This window comes from Pelecanus crispus, unplaced genomic scaffold (genome assembly GCF_030463565.1).
Source record: "Pelecanus crispus isolate bPelCri1 unplaced genomic scaffold, bPelCri1.pri SCAFFOLD_192, whole genome shotgun sequence".
NCBI lineage: Eukaryota > Metazoa > Chordata > Aves > Pelecaniformes > Pelecanidae > Pelecanus > Pelecanus crispus.
In genome coordinates, this window is record NW_027461287.1 from 1 (window position 1) to 18,749 (window position 18,749).

At 56.2% G+C, this 18,749-nt stretch overlaps 3 gene segments (V, D, J or C); 2 read left to right on the plus strand and 1 right to left on the minus strand.

Annotated features, from left to right (window-relative positions):
* Positions 1 to 175: 175 nt before the first annotated feature.
* LOC142596894 (immunoglobulin heavy constant epsilon-like) lies at positions 176 to 1,953 on the plus strand (the record flags this gene model as incomplete). The annotated part of the segment is given in 3 exon segments: positions 176 to 469; positions 570 to 890; positions 1,622 to 1,953. Coding segments are annotated over 3 exon segments (947 nt in total), but the record flags the coding sequence as incomplete, so codon positions are not given.
* A 1,302-nt stretch (positions 1,954 to 3,255) lies between these two features.
* On the plus strand, positions 3,256 to 8,933 carry LOC142596895 (Ig mu chain C region membrane-bound form-like). The segment is given in 6 exon segments: positions 3,256 to 3,547; positions 4,216 to 4,272; positions 4,380 to 4,670; positions 7,481 to 7,792; positions 7,883 to 8,046; positions 8,925 to 8,933. Coding segments are annotated over 6 exon segments (1,125 nt in total).
* A 321-nt stretch (positions 8,934 to 9,254) lies between these two features.
* Positions 9,255 to 18,749, minus strand: LOC104030834 (Ig mu chain C region membrane-bound form-like). The segment is given in 7 exon segments: positions 9,255 to 9,359; positions 9,982 to 10,036; positions 11,420 to 11,585; positions 15,019 to 15,336; positions 16,541 to 16,855; positions 17,791 to 18,126; positions 18,492 to 18,749. Coding segments are annotated over 7 exon segments (1,553 nt in total).

Here is an 18,749-nt window from a genome sequence, read left to right on the forward strand (position 1 = left end):
TGCTCCTAGGAGTTGTTTTAGGGGGGGTTACAATAGGTTGGATGCTCCAAGGAGGGTTTTTTTGGTGGGGTTAAGAGGGTGGATGCTCCTAGGAGTTGTTTTGGGGGTGTCCATGCTCCTAGGAGTTGGTTTTTTGGGGTGCTCACCCTCACCACCCTCCTCTCGCCTTCTCCAGCTTCTACGCAAGCTCCCTTCGTCTACCCCGTGGCTCCGTGCTGCTCGGCCAGCGCCCAGGGCACCATCTTGGTTTGCCTGGTGACCAGCTTCTTCCCCAATGGCATCCAAGTCGAATGGGAGCCCCAGGTTGCCAGCACCTCCGTGATCCTGCCCGTTAACATGGCTCCCCGGACGAGCAGCCTCTACATGACCAGCAGCCACGCCAGCTTCACCGGCGGGAGCCGAGACGCCGTGTGCCGCGTCCACCACCTCCAGTCCAAGTTGACGGTCTCCAAGAACTTCTCCAAAGACGGTAGGAAAACGGCTGGGGGAAGGGGGCCGGGGTGACCTCGCGGACGCGGGGGGCCGGGGGTGACGTCATGGTGGCGCCCATCCCCATGTCCCCTTGGCAGCGTGTGCGCCGGCAGCGCAACCGCCGCGGCTTTATTTGGTGGAACCGCCGTGCGAAGACGACACCGACGTTGCCGCCGCTGCCGCCGAAGACGTCTTGCAGCTTCTCTGCGTCTTCAGGCCTTCCAAATCGGAGCAGGTCAAGCTGTCCTGGTTGAAGAACGGGAAGGAGGTGAAGGATTCCGGCGGCGAGGCGGCAAACGGCGGCCAAAGTTGGTTGGACGTCCGCCGGGCGAGTTGGGACGAAGGGGACGTCTACAGCTGCAAGGGGACGCAGGCGGTGGGGGGAAGCGTGGTGATGCGCAACACCAGCAAGTGCACGGGTAAGGGGGTGGGGGGTGCTGTGGGGTGCGGGCGGGGGGGCCGGAATGGGGTGGGAGGGTGGGGAGACATCAGAGGTGCTGGGTGGGTGGGGAGATGGCAGATGGGATGGGTGAGGAGATGTTGGCCGTGATGGGGGGTGGATGGGGGGACACCAGGCATGATGGGTGGGTGGGTGGGTGGGTGGATGGATGGGTGGACAGATGGATGGGTGGACAAGAAGATGGAGGAGAAGACGGATGGATGGATGGATGGATGGATGGATGGATGGATGGATGGATGGATGAACAAGAAGATGGACAGGTAGATGGATGGAGGAAAAGATGGATGGATGGAGGAGAAGATGGATGGATAGATGGATGGATGGATGGTTGGCTGAGAAGACGGATGGACGGATGGATGGACGGATGGATGGACGGATGGATGGATGGATGGATGAGAAGATAGGTGGATGAGAAGATGGGTGAGAAGATGGATGGATGGAGGAGAAGATGGATGGGTGGATGGATGGACGGATGGACGAGTAGATGGCCAGGAAGATGGATGGATGGATGGATGGTTGGGTGAGAAGATGGATGGATGGATGGATGGATGGATGGATGGATGAGTAGATGGATGAGAAGATGGGTGGATGGACAAGAAGACTGATGGGTGGGTGGGTGGGTGGATGGGTGGGGCCACCCCACCCCCCGCACCCCACCGTGGACCTTCTCATCTCCTCCTGCCCCCGCAGCCTGCCTCAGCTCCTCGCTCCCGCCGCAACTCTACGCCACCCAACCCACCTACGCCGACCTTCTGGCCGGCCCGGCCGTGGCCTCTTGTCTTCTCCTGGGTTGGCACCTCCACGCTGCCACCCTCTCCTGGCAAGAAAGCCGCCATGCCGGCCGCCAGGCCCACCTCACCCGGCACCCCAACGGCACCCAAAGCCTTCTCCTCACCCTTCCCGTCACCCTGGAGCAATGGGTGGCCGGGCTGGAGCTCACCTGCAAAGCCACCGTCCCCTGCCACCCCGGCCTCAGCCACAAGCTCTCCGTGGGGCCTGCCTGTGAGTTCGGGGACCCCTAGGGGGCAGTGCGGGGCCATATAGGGGTCATTTGGGACCTTTTAGGGGTCGTTTGGGACGATTTAGGGGTCGCACGGGGCCATATAGGGGTCGTTTGGGACCATTTAGGGGTCTCATGGGGCCATATAGGGGTCATTTGGGACCATTTAGGGGTCGCATGGGGCCTTATGGGGTCATTTGGGACCATTTAGGGGTCATTTGGGGGTCGCACGGGGCCATATAGGGGTCATTTGGGACCATTTAGGGGTCGCACGGGGCCATATAGGGGTCGTTGGGGACCATTTAGGGGTCTCATGGGGCCATATAGGGGTCGTTTGGGACCATTTTGGGGTTGCATGGGGCCATATAGGGGTCGTTTGGGACCATTTAGGGGTCGCACGGGGCCATATAGGGGTCGTTGGGGACCATTTAGGGGTCGCACGGGGCCATATAGGGGTCGTTTGGGACCATTTAGGGGTCGCACGGGGCCATATAGGGGTCGTTGGGGACCATTTAGGGGTCGTTTGGGACCATTTAGGGGTTGCACGGGGCCATATAGGGGTCACATGGGGCCATATAGGGGTCACACAGGTCCATTTAGGGGTCGTTTGGGACCATTTTGGGGTTGCACAGGGACATTTAGGGGTCATTTGGGACCATTTAGGGGTTGCATGGGGCCATATAGGGGTCGTTTGGGACCATTTAGGGGTCGCACGGGGCCATATAGGGGTCGTGGGGGACCATTTAGGGGTCGTTTGGGACCATTTAGGGGTCGCACGGGGCCATATAAGGGTCGTTTGGGACCATTTAGGGGTCTCATGGGGCCATATAGGGGTCGTTTGGGACCATTTAGGGGTCGCACGGGGCCATATAGGGGTCACATGGGGCCATATAGGGGTCACACAGGTCCATTTAGGGGTCGTTTGGGACCATTTAGGGGTTGCACGGGGCCATTTAGGGGTCGTTTGGGACCATTTAGGGGTCGCATGGGGCCATATAGGGGTCGTTGGGGACCATTTAGGGGTCGTTGGGGACCATTTAAGGGTCGCACAGGGCCATATAGGGGTCGTTTGGGACCATTTAGGGGTCTCATGGGGCCATATAGGGGTTGCATGGGGCCATATAGGGGTCGTTTGGGACCATTTTGGGGTTGCATGGGGCCATATAGGGGTCGTTGGGGAGCATATGGGTTCAGCAGGGCCCTATAGGCTTGGCCAGGGCCCCATAGGGTCCCACCCGGCCCCATAGGGTCCCCCCTGGCCCTATAGGGTCCCCCCCGGCCCTATAGCTCAAGGCGTCACCCGCTTCCCACCCCAGCCAAGGCCATGAAGCCACCGACGGTGACGGTGACCCGCCTCCCGCCGGGGGCCAACCGCCCGGGGGGTCTCCTCCTTTGTGACATCAGCGACTTCGCCCCCCGCGACATCAGCGTCCAATGGGCGGGCGGGCGGGGCCAGGACCTCCACGCCCGCACGGAAACGGGGGCCGTGGCCGGTCACGACGTCTTCTCCGTCCTCAGCGCCCTCCGCTTGGAGGAAGGCGAGGAAGGGAGGGATTACGTTTGCGTCGTGCACCACCCCGCCCTGCACGAGCCCTTGCGCACCCCAGAAGATTCCGGTAAGGAACGCCGCGGCTTTTTTTTGGGGGGGGGGGGGGGGGGGGTTGGGGTTTTTTTTTTTGGACAGGCACGAAACGAGGCGGAGGAGGTGCTCCCATGAACCGCTGGGGCACGTTGGCTTGGGTTTTGGGGTGCAACCAAACCCTTCTTGATGCTTTTTTGGGGTGCTGCTCTTGGCCTACACGCGTTGGCGTCTATGTTGGGTTGGGTTCCCCTTCCCAAGACCCTCAACCCCCTCATTTCTTCTTTGGGGGTGCAACCAAACCCGCTTTGATGCTTTTTTGGGGTGCTGCTCTTGGCCTACATGCATTGACGTCTACGTTGGGTTGGGTTCCCCTTCCCAAGACCCTCAACCCCCCATTTCTTCTTTGGGGGTGCAACCAAACCCGCTTTGATGCTTTTTTGGGGGTGCTGCTCTTGGCCTACACACGTTGATGTCTATGTTGGGTTGGGTTCTCCTTCCCAAGCCCATCAACGACCTCATTTCTTCTTTGGGGGTGCAACCAAACCACTCTTGATGCATTTTTTGGGGTGCTGCTCTTGGCCTATACGCGTTGACGTCTACGTTGGGTTGGGGACCCCAAAACCAAGCCCACCACTGCCACCACCCCCACCCGCCGAAGCCCCAGCTGCTCTTCCCGCCCCTCACCGCGCCCCGCTTTTGCAGGTCCCCCCGAGGCATCCCCCACACCCGCCACGGAGGAGAAGCCCTCGTCCCACCCCGGTGAGCTCCACCGCTTCGGTTCACGTCCCGCGTGTCCCCTCCCCACCGCTTTCAACCCGGTTTTGGGGGGTCAGGAGAAGGGGGTTCACCTCCCCCGCCATTTTCAGTTTGCCCCAGGTCTCCCCCATCCTCCCTGCAACCCCCGGCTTTCCGCGAGCTCTTCCTACGGCGCGCGGCCAACTTGACCTGTGCCACCCCCTTGGCCGACGCCGCCATCAGTTGGGCGGTGGGGGGCCTGCCGGCGGACCCCGAGGCGGTGAAGACGCGGGCCGGTGGGCCGACGGGGACGCAGAGCTGGTTACGGGTCAGCCTGGGGGATTGGAATGCCACGGCCAACTTCTCCTGCCGGGTACGGGACGGCGCGGAGGAGACGCGGCTGGACATCAGCCGGAGGATGGGTGAGGAGCTGGCGGGGGGCGGCGGGCATCTACCAGCAGGATAACCCTGCCAAAAAACCTTGTGACGCGGCAAAAAGGCTTTGCGACGCGGCAAAAAGGCTTTGCGACGCGGCAAAAAAGCTTTGCGACGCGGCAAAAAAGCTTTGTGACACGGCAAAAAACCCTGCAACACGGCAGAAAAGCTTTGCGACGTGGCAAAAAAGCTTTGCGACGTGGCAAAAAAGCTTTGCGACGTGGCAAAAAACCCTGCGATGCGGCAAAAAACCCTGCGACGCGGCAAAAAAAGCTTTGTGATGCGGCAAAAAGCTTTGCGACGCAGCAAAAATGCTTTGCGAGGTGGCAAAAAAAGCTTTTAGGGCTGCAAAAAGCTTTGCAATGTGGCAAAAAAGCTTTGCAACGCGGCAAGAAAGCCTTGCAAGGCTAAAAAAAGCCCTGCAAGGCTCCAAAAAGATTTGCGATGTGGCAAAAATGCTTTGCGAGGCAGCAAAAAAGGCTTTCAGGGCTGCAAAAAGCTTTGTGACATGGCAAAAAAGCTTTGCAACGCGGCAAAAAAGCTTTGGGACACAGCAAAAAAAGCCTTGCAAGGCTACAAAAAGCTTTGTAATGCGGCAAAAAAAGCCTTTTAGGGCTGCAAAAAGCTTTGTACTGCGGCAAAAGAGCCTCGCAAGGCTGCAAAAAGCTTGGCGACCCGGCAAAAAAGCTTCTCTGTGCGGCAAAAAACCTTTGTACCGTGGCAACAAAGGTTTTTCAGGGCTGCAAAAAGCTTTGCGATGCGGCAAAAAAGCCTCGCAAGGCTGCCAAAAGTATTGCGACGCGGCAAAAAAGCTTTGCGATGCGGCAAAAAAAGCTTCGTGACGTGGTAAAAAGCTTTGCGACGCAGCAAAAAAGCTTTGCGACGCGGCAAAAAAGCTTTGCAAGGTGGCAAAAAAGCTTTGTGATGCGGCAAAAAAGCTTTGTGATGCGGCAAAAAAGCTTTGCAACGCGGTAAAAAGGCTTTGCAAGGTGGCAAAAATGCTTTGCGATGCAGCAAAAATGCTTTGCGAGGCGGCAGAAAAGGCTTTTAGGGCTGCAAAAAGCTTTGCGATGTGGCAAAAAAGCTTTGCAATGCGGCAAGAAAGCCTTGCAAGGCTGCCAAAAGTATCGTGATGTGGCAAAAAAGCTTTGTGATGGGGCAAAAAAGCTTTGTAATGCAGAAAAAAAACTTTGCAATGCGGCAAAAAAGCTTTGTGACGCGACAAAAAAGCTTTGCAATGTGGTAAAAAAGCTTTGGGATGCGGCAAAAAAAAAGCCTTGCAAGGCTACAGAAAGCTTTGCGACGGGACAAAAAGCTTTGTAATGCGGCAAAAAAGCCTTTTAGGGCGGCAAAAAGCTTTGTACTGCGGCAAAAAAAGCCTTGCAAAGCTGCAAAAAGCTTGGCGATGCGGCAAAAAAGCTTCTCCACATGGCAAAAAAGCTTTGTACCGCGGCAACAAAGGTTTTTCAGGGCTGCAAAAAGCTTTGCGATGCGGCAAAAAAGCCTCGCAAGGCTGCCAAAAGTATTGCGATGCGGCAAAAAAGCTTTGTACCGCGGCAAAAAAGGCTTGCAAGGCTGCAAAAAGCTTGGCGACCCGGCAAAAAAGCTTCTCAACGCGGCAAAAACGCTTTGTACCGTGGCAAAAAAGGCTTTCAGGGCTGCAAACAGCTTTGCGGTGCGGCAAAACAGTGAGCTTTGCACCGTCACGGCAAGCCGTGCATCACCGCGGCGAGCGTTGCATCGCCGCGGCAAGACTCGCAACGGCACGGTGAGCTTTGCACCATGACGGCGAGCTTCGAATCGCCACGGCGAGCCTTGCAATGCCACGGTGAGCTTTGCACCATGACAGCGAGCTTCAAATCGCCACGGCGAGCCTTGCAACACCGCGGCAAGACTTGCAATTCCATGGTGAGCCTTGCACCGCGACGGCGAGCCTTGAACCGCGACAGCGAGCCTTGCAACGCCACGGCAAGACTTGCAACGCCGTGGTGAACTTTGCACTGCGACGGCGAGCCTTGCATCGCCGCGGCGAGACCTGCATGGTCGTGGCAAGGCTTGCAATACCACGGCAAGCTTTGCAACGCCACGGTGAGCTTTGCAACGCCACGGCGAGCCTCGCATCGCCACGGCAAGACTTGCAATGCCGTGGTGAGCTTTGCACTGCGATGGCGAGCTTTGCACCATGACAGCGAGCCTCATATCACCGTGGCAAGACTTGCAACGCCGCGGTGAGCTTTGCACCGCGACGGCGAGCCTTGCATCGCCGCGGCGAGACCTGCATGGTCGTGGCAAGGCTTGCAACGCCACGGCGAGCTTTGCAACGCCACGGCGAGCTTTGCAACGCCACGGCAAGACTTGCAATGCCGTGGTGAGCTTTGCACTGCGATGGCGAGCTTTGCACTGCGATGGCGAGCTTTGCACCATGACAGCGAGCCTCATATCGCCGTGGCAAGACTTGCAACGCCGCGGTGAGCTTTGCACCGCGACAGCGAGCCTTGCATCGCCGCGGCGAGACCTGCATGGTCGTGGCAAGGCTTGCAATGCCACGGCAAGCTTTGCAACGCCACGGCGAGCTTTGCACCGCAACGGCGAGCCTCGCATCGCCACGGCAAGACCTGCATGGTCGTGGCAAGGCTTGCAACGCCACGGCAAGCTTTGCAACACCACGGCGAGCTTTGCAACGCCACGGCGAGCCTCGCATCGCCGCGGCAAGACTTGCAATGCCACGGCAAGCCTTGTGTCGCCACGGCGAGCCTCGCACGGCAACGGCGGCGCTCAGCCCTCCCACGTCCCGCAGGTCCCTTGAAGGCGCCGAGCCTCCACGTCTTGCCGTCGTCGGCCGCCGAAGCTTGCACCGGCCGCGACTTCACCCTCTTCTGCCTGGTGAAGGATTTCTACCCGCCGGAGATCGCCGTATGGTGGCGGCGGGGCTCTACCGAAGGGCCGGTGGACGAGGCGCCCAGTTGCGACCACGCAGCCCAGCGCTGCTCCCTCACCGTCACCGTGGACGTGCCGTGGCACGAGTGGGCGGCGGGCACCTCCTACGCCTGCTTGGCCGCCCACATCTCCTCCGGCGCGATCGCCCAGCGCATCGTCGACGCCAACGCCGGTAAGGCGGCAAACGAGGGGCGGGGTCGTTAAGGAAGGGTGAACTGCAGCCGCCCGGTGTCACCGGCCCACCTCTGCCTCCTCCCCGCAGACCCTTGGGACTGCGCCGGGCTGCATTTCGTGCCTTGCGGTTTGTTGGGCGACGGCGATGACCTGGAGCCGGATGAGGACGGGAGCGCCTGGACCACCATCTCCACCTTCGTGGTGCTCTTCCTCCTCCTGGTCTTCTACAGCGGCTTCGTCACCTTCATCAAGGTTGGGTTGCCCGGCCATGGGTTGGGTCGCTTGGCCATGGGTTGGCTTGCTTGGCTATGGGTTGGGTTGCCCAGCCTTGGGTTGGGTCGCTTGGCCATGGGTTGGCTTGCTTGGCCATGGGTTGGGTTGCCCAGCCTTGGGTTGGGTTGCTTGGCCATGGGTTGGGTTGCTGGGCGATGAGTTGGCTTGCTTGGCCATGGGTTGGGTTGCCCGGCCTTGGGTTGCCTTACCTGGCCATGGCTTGGCTTGGCTTGGCTCGCCTTGGGTTGCTTGGCCATGTGTTGGGTTGGGTTGTGTTGGCTTGGCTTGGCCATGGGTTGGCTTGGCCATGAGTTGGGTTGTATTGGCTTGGCTTGGCCATAGGTTGGCTTGGCTTGGCTTGGCCATGTGTTGGCTTGGCTTGGGTTGCTTGGCCATGGGTTGGCTTGGCTTGGCTTGGCTTGGGTTGCTTGGCCATGGGTTGGGTTGTGTTGGCTTGGCTTGGCTTGGCCATGGGTTGGCTTGGCTTGGCTTGGCTTCAGTTGCTTGGCCATGCGTTGGGTTGTGTTGGCTTGGCTTGGCTTGGCCATGGGTTGTGTTGGCTTGGCTTGGCCATGGCTTGGCCATGGCTTGGCTTGGCCATGGCTTGGCTTGGCTTGGGTTGTGTTGGCTTGGCTTGGCCATGGCTTGGCTTGGCTTGGCTTGGCTTGGGTTGCTTGGCTTGGCTTGGCCATGGGTTAGCTTGGCCATGCGTTGGCTTGGCTTGGCCATCGGTTAGCTTGGCTTGGTTTGGCCATGGCTTGGCTTGGCTTGGCTTGGCTTGCTGGTCCCCGCCGCCACCCCGAGCACCCCATCCCCATCACCGCCCCCTCCTCACGCCCCCCTTTCCCCTCCCCCAGGTGAAATAACGACCCCCAACCCCCCCCTTTGCCCCCGCCGCCGGCTTCGCGTGGGAGAGGGCGGAAGAAGCGCCGGAGAACGGCCAAACGGGGAGAAAACCGCCGAAAACGGAGCTCGACGCCAAACGCCCTTAAGAAACCTCTCCGCGCGGCGGCGGGGATTTTAATTTCCAATAAAACACCCGTTTTCCCTCTTTTTTCACCTCGTTTTTTGGGCTTTTCTCATGGGAAAAGAGCCGGCCATTTTGGGGTGGAAACCGACGATTCTCGCCATTCTATTTTTACCTTGCCCGCGTGGTTTTTTTTTTTTGTTGTTGTTGTTTTTCCTCCTCAACGCGATGACTCAGAGCGAGAGGAACGCATCCTCGACAAACAGGACGCATCTGGTTCCTCCCCTCCCGAATCCAGATGGTCGCGGTCGAGCTCGAGCACGCCCTCGCCGGGGGGGAAGCTCCGGTTTTAACCGGCGTCTGCTCCCAAAATGACTCAACCGGCCCCAAAAAAAACACCCCCCAACCGAAAAGAGAGAGGAGAAATGAAACGAGGGGGTTAGAGTAAACAGAATTTGAGGGTTTCGGGCGAGCGCGAGGGGAAATTTGGGTTCCTCTGGGCACGTAGGCGCTGTGTGAAGAGCTGGCGGGGGGTGGGCATAAATTTTTTGGAGTTTGATGGCAATTGGGGTGATGCGGCAACATAAAATGGGTTCATTTCGAGGAAAAATGGGGGTTTTTGGAAGGTTGATGGCAACTGGGGCGATGCGCCAATGTAAAATGGGTTCATTTCGAGGAAAAATGGGGGTTTTTTTGGAGCTTGAGGGGAATTGGGGCGATGCACCAATGTAAAATGGGTTCATTTCGAGGAAAAATGGGGTTTTTTTTTGGAGCTTCAGGGGGATTGGGGCGACGTGCCAACGTAAAATGGGTTCATTTCAGGGGAAAATGGGGTTTTTTTGGAGCTTGAGGGGAATTGGGGCACCACCCCAACGCAAAATGGGTTCATTTTGAAGGAAAAATGGGTTTTTTTGGAAGGTTGATGGCAATTGGGGCGACACGCCGACGTTAAATGGGTTCATTTTGAGGGAAAAATGGGTTTTTTTTGGAGCTTCAGGGGGATTGGGGCGACGTGCCAATGCAAAATGGGTTTATTTCAGGGGATAATGGGGTTTTTTGGAAGGTTGATGGCAATTGGGGTGACACAGCAACGTAAAATGGGTTCATTTCGAGGGAAAATGGGATTTTTTTGGAGCTTCAGGGGAATTGGGGCGACGTGCCAACGTAAAATGGGTTTATTTCAGGGGAAAATGGGGTTTTTCGGAAGGTTGATGGCAATTGGGGCGACGTGCTGACGTAAAATGGGTTCATTTTGAAGGAAAAATGGGGTTTTTTGGAGCTTGAGGGGAATTGGGGCATCGCCCCAATGCAAAATGGGTTCATTTCAGGGGGAAATGGGGTTTTTTTGGAAGGTTGATGGCATTTGGGGTGACACAGCAACGTAAAATGGGTTCATTTTGAGGGAAAATGGGATTTTGGGGGGAGCTTGAGGGGAATTGGGGTGATGTGCCAGTGTAAAATGGGTTCATTTCGAGGAAAAATGGGGTTTTTTGGAAGGTTGATGGCAATTGGGGCAATGCCCCGACGTAAAATGGGTTCATTTTGAGCAAAAATGGGATTTTTTTTGGAGCTTGAGGGGAATGGGGGTGACGCCCCAACACAAAATGGGTTCATTTCAGGAGAAAATGGTGGGGTTTGGGAGCTTGAGGGGAATTGGGGCACCGCGCCAATGTAAAATGGGTTCATTTCGAGGAAAAAAAGGATTTTTGGGAAGGTTGATGGCAATCAGGGTGCAACACCCCGACGCAAAATGGGTTTATTTCAGGGGGAAAACGGGTTTTTTTGGAGCTTGATGAGAATTTGGGGTGACGCCCCAACACAAAATGGGTTTATTTCAGGGAAAAATGGGGTTTTTTGGGAGCTTGAGGGGAATTGGGATGATGCGCCAGCGCAAAATGAGTTCATTTCAGGAGAAAATGGTGGGTTTGGGGAGCTTGAGGGGAATTGGGGCACCGCCCCAGCGCAAAATGGGTTCATTTTGAGGAAAAATGGGGGTTTTGGAAGGTCGATGGCAATGGGGGTGCGACGCCCCGATGCAAAATGGGTTCATTTCAGGCAAAAACGGGGTTTTTTTTTCGCAGCCAGATGGCAACCGGGCTGCGACGCACCCATGCAAATGGGCTCATTTCAGCGGAAAAAGGTGACTTTTTTTTTTTCCCCCCAGCCGATGAAAACGCGCTGAGCTTCATTTTATTCCTCGAATGTAAAAAAAAATAAAATAAAATACAACCACCCCGGGCCCCACTGCCGTGGCGGGGGAAAGGAGGGGACAACTGAAGACGAGGGTCTTCACCCTTCTGCGGCCGTCACAGGACCTGGGAGAGAGGGCGAGATTTAATTAATCGGCCTTAATTACGCATCCCCCAGCCCCTGGCGCGCGCCGTTACCTTGAAGAGGGTGACGCCGGTGCTGTAGCAGAGGCTGAGGAGGAAGAGGACGATGAAGGTCACGGCCGTCCAGAGGTCAGTGACGTCTTCCTCCGGCTCGGGCTGCGTCTCCTCGCCCACCGTCACCACGACGTTATCTGAGGAGGAGGAGGGCGAGAGGAAGGCTTCAGCCGTGGGGGTGGGCGGCGGAGGCGCCCTTGGTGGCCCGTCTCCGAAAACCCACCGCCCAAGGAGAGGGGGGGACGAGGAATTTTGGGGCGTGCGGCAACAAAAAAAAGGGGGTTCACCCCTTTTCCACCCATTTTCCACCCAATCCTGGTGCAAAAACCCTACTAGGAGTCAAAGGGCCACGAGGATTTTCAGTTTATGCAGCAAAAATCCCCATTTTCACCCCTTTTCCACCCATTTTCTACCCTATCCTGGTGCAAAACCCTACTAAGAGTCAAAGGGCCATGGAGATTTTCAGTGCAAGCAGCAAAAAAAAAACCCTTTTCCACCCGTTTTCCACCCAATCCTGGTGCAAAAACCCTACTAGGAGTCAAAGGGCCACGAGGATTTTCGGTTTATGCAGCAAAAATCCCCATTTTCACCCATTTTCCACCCATTTTCCACCTAATCCTGGTGCAAAAACCCTACTAGGAGTCAAAGGGCCATGAGGATTTTTGGTGCAAGCAAAAAAAAAAAAACATTTTCCACCCATTTTCTACACAATCCTTGTTCAAAACCCTGCTGAGAGCCAAAGGGCCACGAGGATTTTCGGTTTATGCAGCAAAAATCCCCATTTTCACCCATTTTCCACCCATTTTCCACCTTATTCTGGTGCCAAATCCTACTGGGAGTCAAAGGGCCACAAGATTTTTCGGTTTATGCAGCAAAAATCCCCATTTTCACCCCTTTTCCACCCATTTTCCACCCTATCCTTGTGCAAAACCCTACTAGGAGTCAAAGGGCCATGGAGATTTTCAGTGCAAGCAGCAAAAAACCCCATTTTCTACCCATTTTCTTCACAATCCTGGTGCAAAAACCCTACTAGGAGTCAAAGGGCCACGAGGATTTTCGGTTTATGCAGCAAAAATCCCCATTTTCACCCCTTTTCCACCCATTTTCTACCCAATCCTTGTGCAAAACCCTGCTGAGAGCCAAAGGGACTTGAGGAATTTTGGTGCAAGCAGAAAAAAAAAAACCATTTTCCCCCCTTTTCCACCCATTTTCTACCCTATCCTGGTGCAAAACCCTGCCGAGAGCCAAAGTGCCATGAGGATTATTGATGTGTGTGGCAAAAAAAAACATTTTCACCCCTTTTCCATCCATTTTCTACCCTATCCTGGTGCAAATCCCTACTAGGAGTCAAAGGGCCATGGAAATTTTTTGGTGCCTGCAGCAACAAAACCCATTTTCACCTGTTTTCACACCTTTTCCACCCATTTTCTACCCAATCCTGGTGCAAAACCCTACTAGGAGTCAAAGGGCCATGGAGATTTTCAGTGCAAGCAGCAAAAAATCCCCATTTTTACCCATTTTCCACCCATTTTCTACCCTATCCTGGTGTAAAACCCCACTGAGAGCCAAAGGGCCTAGAGGAATTTTGGTGTATGCGGCAAAAAAATTCCATTTTCCCCCCCTTTTCCACCCATTTTCTACCCTATCTTGGTGCAAAACCCTGCCGAGAGCCAAAGGGCCATGAGGATTATTGATGTGTGTGGCAAAAAAAAACATTTTCACCCCTTTTCCATCCATTTTCTACCCTATCCTGGTGCAAATCCCTACTAGGAGTCAAAGGGCCATGGAAATTTTTGGTGCCTGCAGCAACAAAACCCATTTTCACCTGTTTTCACACCTTTTCCACCCATTTTCTACCCAATCCTGGTGCAAAACCCTACTAGGAGTCAAAGGGCCATGGAGATTTTCAGTGCAAGCAGCAAAAAATCCCCATTTTTACCCATTTTCCACCCATTTTCTACCCTATCCTGGTGTAAAACCCCACTGAGAGCCAAAGGGCCTTGAGGAATTTTGGTGTATGCGGCAAAAAATTCCATTTTCCCCCCTTTTCCACCCATTTTCTACCCTATCCTGGTGCAAAACCCTGCCGAGAGCCAAAGGGCCATGGAGATTTTTGGTGCGTGCGGCAAAAAAAACCAGTTTTCACCCCTTTTCCACCCATTTTCTACCCAATCCTTGTGCCAAACCCTGCTGAGAGCCAAAGGGCCATGAGAATTTTTGGTTTATGCTGCAAAAATCCCCATTTTCACCCATTTTCTACCCTATCCTGGTGCAAAATCCTGCTGAGAGTCAAAGGACCATGAGGATTTTCAGTTCATGCAGCAAAAATCCCCATTTTCACCCCTTTTCCACCCATTTTCTACCCAATCCTGGTGCAAAACCCTACTAAGGGTCAAAGGGCCACGAGGATTTTTGGTGCGTGCGGCAGAAAAACCCCGTTTTCCCCCCATTTTCCACCCATTTTCTACCCTATCCTGGTGCAAAACCCTTCTGCGAGCCAGAGGGCCTTGAGGATTTTTGGTGCGTGCAGTAAAAATCCCCATTTTCACCCATTTTCATCCATTTTCTACCCATTTTCTACCCTATCCTGGTGCAAAACCCTACTAGGAGTCAAAGGGCCATGAGGATTTTCGGTTTATGCAGCAAAAATCCCCATTTTCACCCCTTTTCCACCCATTTTCTACCCAATCCTTCTCCAAAAACCTTGCCGTGAGCCAAGAGGCTGCAAGAATTTTCATGGAATGCGGCGAAAAAACCCGATTTTCCCCCATTTTCTACCCAATCCTTGCCCAAAACCCTGCTGGAAAGCAAAGGGGCCCCGAGGATTTTTGGCGCCCACGGCAAAAAAAAAAACAAAAAAAAACATTTTTCCACCCATTTTTTACCCAATCCCCCTCACAATGGCGCCAAGGAAAATGCCGGAAGCGACGGCGGAACCGCGGTCTTTCTCGTCGAAGCTCGCCGGCGGGCGCGTTCCGTTGATTATTACGGCGAAAAAAACCGCCGGCTTAGGCGGGGAATTTCCCGCAGCCGGAAGCCGGGAGCCGGAAAAGGCGTGGTTTGCAAAATGGCGCCTGTCCCGCCGCGTTGGCCAACCCGGCGAGCGGCTGGGCGGGTGCCCCACCCACCGACCTTGGCCTTCCCGCCTTTGAGCATCACTCAACGGAGCCGAGAAGACTTCCCGGCATTGCCGGCGTCTCCCAACTCCCTTCGCCTCGACCTTAATTTTGGCTTTTTTGGCGGGACGACCCGCGCCCGGCGAAGACGACCCCAACCGAGACCGGCGTCGGCACGTTGCGTCGCGATACGGGTTCGGTTTGGCGGGGATTTTTTTTACGGCGGTTTCGGGGGGGTTGGTTTTTTTTTTGGAGTTTGGGTTTTTTTGGTCGAGTTTTTTTGGTCTTTTTTTTTTTTCTGGAATTCAGTGGTTTTTGGTTGGTTTTTTTTTTTTATTCGGATGCGGAATTACAGCCCCCGCCGCGCCCCCCCCCCCCCGCCCCTCAACCTCCCCCTCGACTCCCCGTCAAGCTCAGTAGCAGGTGACGTCGGCGTCGGCGAGGACCACCGAGACGTTGACGTTGTTGGGTTTACCGATGCTCTTGTCCAAGGTCTTCTGCACGAACTTCATGGCGAAGCCGTCGTGGCCCACCACGCAGGAGAAGTAGTCGCCCCGTTGCCAATCGGCCGCCGGCACGCTCAACTTGCTGTAGACCGTGAAGGTGTTCCCGTCTTGCTGCGGACCGAAGGTGGAGTAGCTGCTGGCAGCAACCGGACGGTCTTCTTGGGTCCAGGTCACCAAGATGTCCCGAGGACGGAAACCCAACGCCAAACAGGTCAAGGTGGCCATTTCCTGACGCGCCAACTCCTCAGCCGGCGGGGGGAAGACGTAGACGGACGGCGCCTGCACGGAGACGTCTGCGGGGCGGGCGCAAAGACAAGGTCAAGGGCGGGGGGGAAGGACAGGGCTCGCCCGGCGGGCTGGCGTCCTCCAGTCGGTTGGCCCAGCTGGCCCTCCCAGTAGGCTAGACCCTTCCAGTTGGCTAACCTCTTCCAGTTGGCTAACCTCTTCCAGTAGGCTAGACCCTTCCAGTTGGCTAACCTCTTCCAGTTGGCTAACCTCTTCCAGTAGGCTAGACCCTTCCAGTTGGCTAACCTCTTCCAGTTGGCTAACCTCTTCCAGTAGGCTAGACCCTTCCAGTTGGCTAATCTCTTCCGGTAGGCTAGACCCTTCCAGTTGGCTAACCTCTTCTAGTTGGCTAACCTCTTCTAGTTGGCTAACCTCTTCCAGTTGGCTAACCTCTTCCAGTAGGCTAGACCCTTCCAGTTGGCTAACCTCTTCCAGTTGGCTAACCTCTTCCAGTAGACCCTTCCCGTTGGCTAAAGTCTTCCGGTAGACCCTCCCAGCTGACTTCTCCAGTGGAGAAGACCCTTCCAGTTGGCTAACCTCTTCTAGTTGGCTAACCTCTTCCAGTAGACCCTTCCTGTTGGCTAAACTTTTCCAGTAGACCCTTCCAGTTGACCTCTCCAGCGGAGAAGACCCTTCCAGTTGGCTAACCTCTTCCAGTAGACCCTTCCAGTTGGCTAAACTCTTCCAGTAGACCCTCCCAGTTGACCTCTCCAGTGTGAAGACCCTCCCAGTTGGCTAACCTCTTCCAGTAGACCCTTCCAGTTGGTTAACCTCTTCCAGTAGACCCTTCCCGTTGGCTAACCTCTTCCAGTACACCCTTCCAGTTGGTTAACCTCTTCCAGTACACCCTCCCAGTTGACTTCTCCAGCGGAGAAGACCCTTCCAGTTGGCTAACCTCTTCCAGTAGACCAAAGCCTTCCAACAAGCCGGCCAGGTTGACTCTCCCAGTAGCCCCAGGCTCTCCGGCTAGACCCTTCCAGTTGGCTAACCTCTTCCAGTAGACTCTCCCAGTAGACTAGCCCAGTAGACTCGACTTTTCCAGCCAGCTGCTTCCTTCCACTTGCCCAAAACTGCTCTTCCCTTGCCGTAACCCCGCTGTCTCCCTTTCCACCGAGCTTCTCGGTGGACGTCACGTCGGAAGGAGACCCTCCGCCCCCCGCGGGACTCGGAGGGTGGGATTTGGGGGGCGGGAGAGAAGGGGCGGGCGCCTACCTATGTCTTTCTTAATAGATTTTTTGATGGTCTGGTCGATCTCGGGGATGGTGACACTGCAGGAGAACGTCTCGCCGGAGTTCCACTCTTCGGCGCAGATCTTCAAGGTGCTGGTGAGGCGGTAGAGACCGTTCTCCAACTTCTCCGGCGTCCCCTTTGTCACATCCAAGGCTCTGCCGCTATCCCGGCTCCAGGCGAATTTCACGTCCTCGCTGGATTTCACGTTGGTGACCACGCAGGTGACGCTGGCGTTTTGGGTGAGGTAGAGCTCCTCCAAGGTCGGCGGGAGGAGGGTGACCTCCACCTTTTGGGTATCTGGGGTGGGGAGCAGCCTTCAGCTCGCGGGGCTCGGCGGGCGCCTTGGCGGCAGGGTGGGACGAGCCGCGCCCGTCCGTCCGTCCGTCCGTCTCAAGCAGCCGGCCGGCCGGCGGGTCCAGCGACCTCGCCATCTCTCTGTCCTTCAACCGCCTGCTCACCGTCCATCCCTTCCTCCCAACCGTCCACCTCGACGGTCTCCAACTGATCCCAACCGTCCACCTCGATGTTCTCCAACCAACCCAAACCATCTCTATGTTCTCCAACCAATCCCAACCGTCCACCTCAACGTTCTCCAACCATCCACATCTACGTTCTCCAACCAATCCCAACCATCTGTATGTTCTCCAACCAATCCCAACCCTCCACCTCGACGTTCTCCAACCAATCCTAACCATCTCGACGTTCTCCAACCAATCCCAACCATCTTGACGTTCTCCAACCAATCCCAACTGTCCACCTCGACGTTCTCCAGCCAATCCCAACCATCGCAACGTTCTCCAACCAATCCCAACAAACCATCTGTATGTTCTCCAACCAATCCTAACTGTCCATCTCTACGTTCTCCAGCCAATCCCAACCATCTCTGCGTTCTCCAACCAATCCCAACCCTCCACCTCGACATTCTCCAGCCAATCCCAACCTTCCATCTCTACGTTCTCCAACCGTCCACCTCGACGTTCTCCAACCAATCCCAACCCTCCACCTCGACATTCTCCAGCCAATCCCAACCTTCCATCTCTACGTTCTCCAACCGTCCACCTCGACGTTCTCCAACCAATCCCAACCGTCCACCTCTACCTCCTCCAACCAACCAACCGGCCTCCCGCTCAACCAACCAGCCACCCGCCCACAGCTCTGCGCCGCAACCGTCCAACCCGCGCCCTCTACGGAGCCAACAGACCATCCTCCCCCGCCCCCGGCGGCTTCCTCACCCTCACCTTTGCAGAAGGTGCTGATGTTGTAGACGGCCGGCTGCTTCAGCGCCGGGTGGGTGACCTTGCAGGAGAACTCGGCCCCCAGGTCCCAGCTCTGCCGGCTGACGTTGACCTGGCTGATGAAGGCGGCCTTGTTATCGGCGCACTGGGTGCAGGCAGAGTTCACCGGGTTGAGGTTCGCCACCTCGTGGTTCTGCAGCCATTGCACTTGGGCTTGGCCGGCTTTCACCCCCTCGATGAGGCACATCAGCAGGACCTTATTCTCCTTCTCGTACTTGTTCACGTCGCTCAGGAGCTTGACCTCCACCTTGCCATCGCAGCAGAGGTCGTCACCTAGGAGTTGACCAAGATGTCACGCAAGGCTGGGAGCAATGCCGAGCCATTTAGAGATCCACCAAGATGTCATGCAAGGCCAGGTGGAACACCAAGCCCATCGAGGTGTCCGCCAAGATGTCATGCAAGGCCAGGTGGAACACCAAGCCCATTGAGGTGTCCACCAAGAGGTCATGCAAGGCCAGGAGCAACACCAAGCCCATCGAGGTGTCCACCAAGACGTTGCTCAATGCCAGGTGGAACACCAAGTCCATCTAGGTGTCCACCAAGACGTTGTGCAAGGCCGGGTGGAACACCAAGCCCATTGAGGTGTCCACCAAGCCATTGTGCGACCCCGGGAGCATCTCCCCGTTGCCCTTCCTCACCGTTGATGACCTCGGTGATGGGGTTGCTGTTGCTGCCGTAGTTGACCGTGCACTGGAAGCTGTTGCCCTTCAAGTTGCGGGCGGGGAGGGTGAGCTGGGTGCTGAGGCTGTAGTAGCTGTCGCTCCCTTGCACGGCCGGGAAGGTCTCAACATCTGCCGGCGTTTGGGAGACCAGGAGACGGTGACGGGTTCGGGGAAGAAGTCGCTGACCAAGCAGCCCAAGGTGACGTTGCCCTTGCAGTCGCCGCCGCAGCCCAT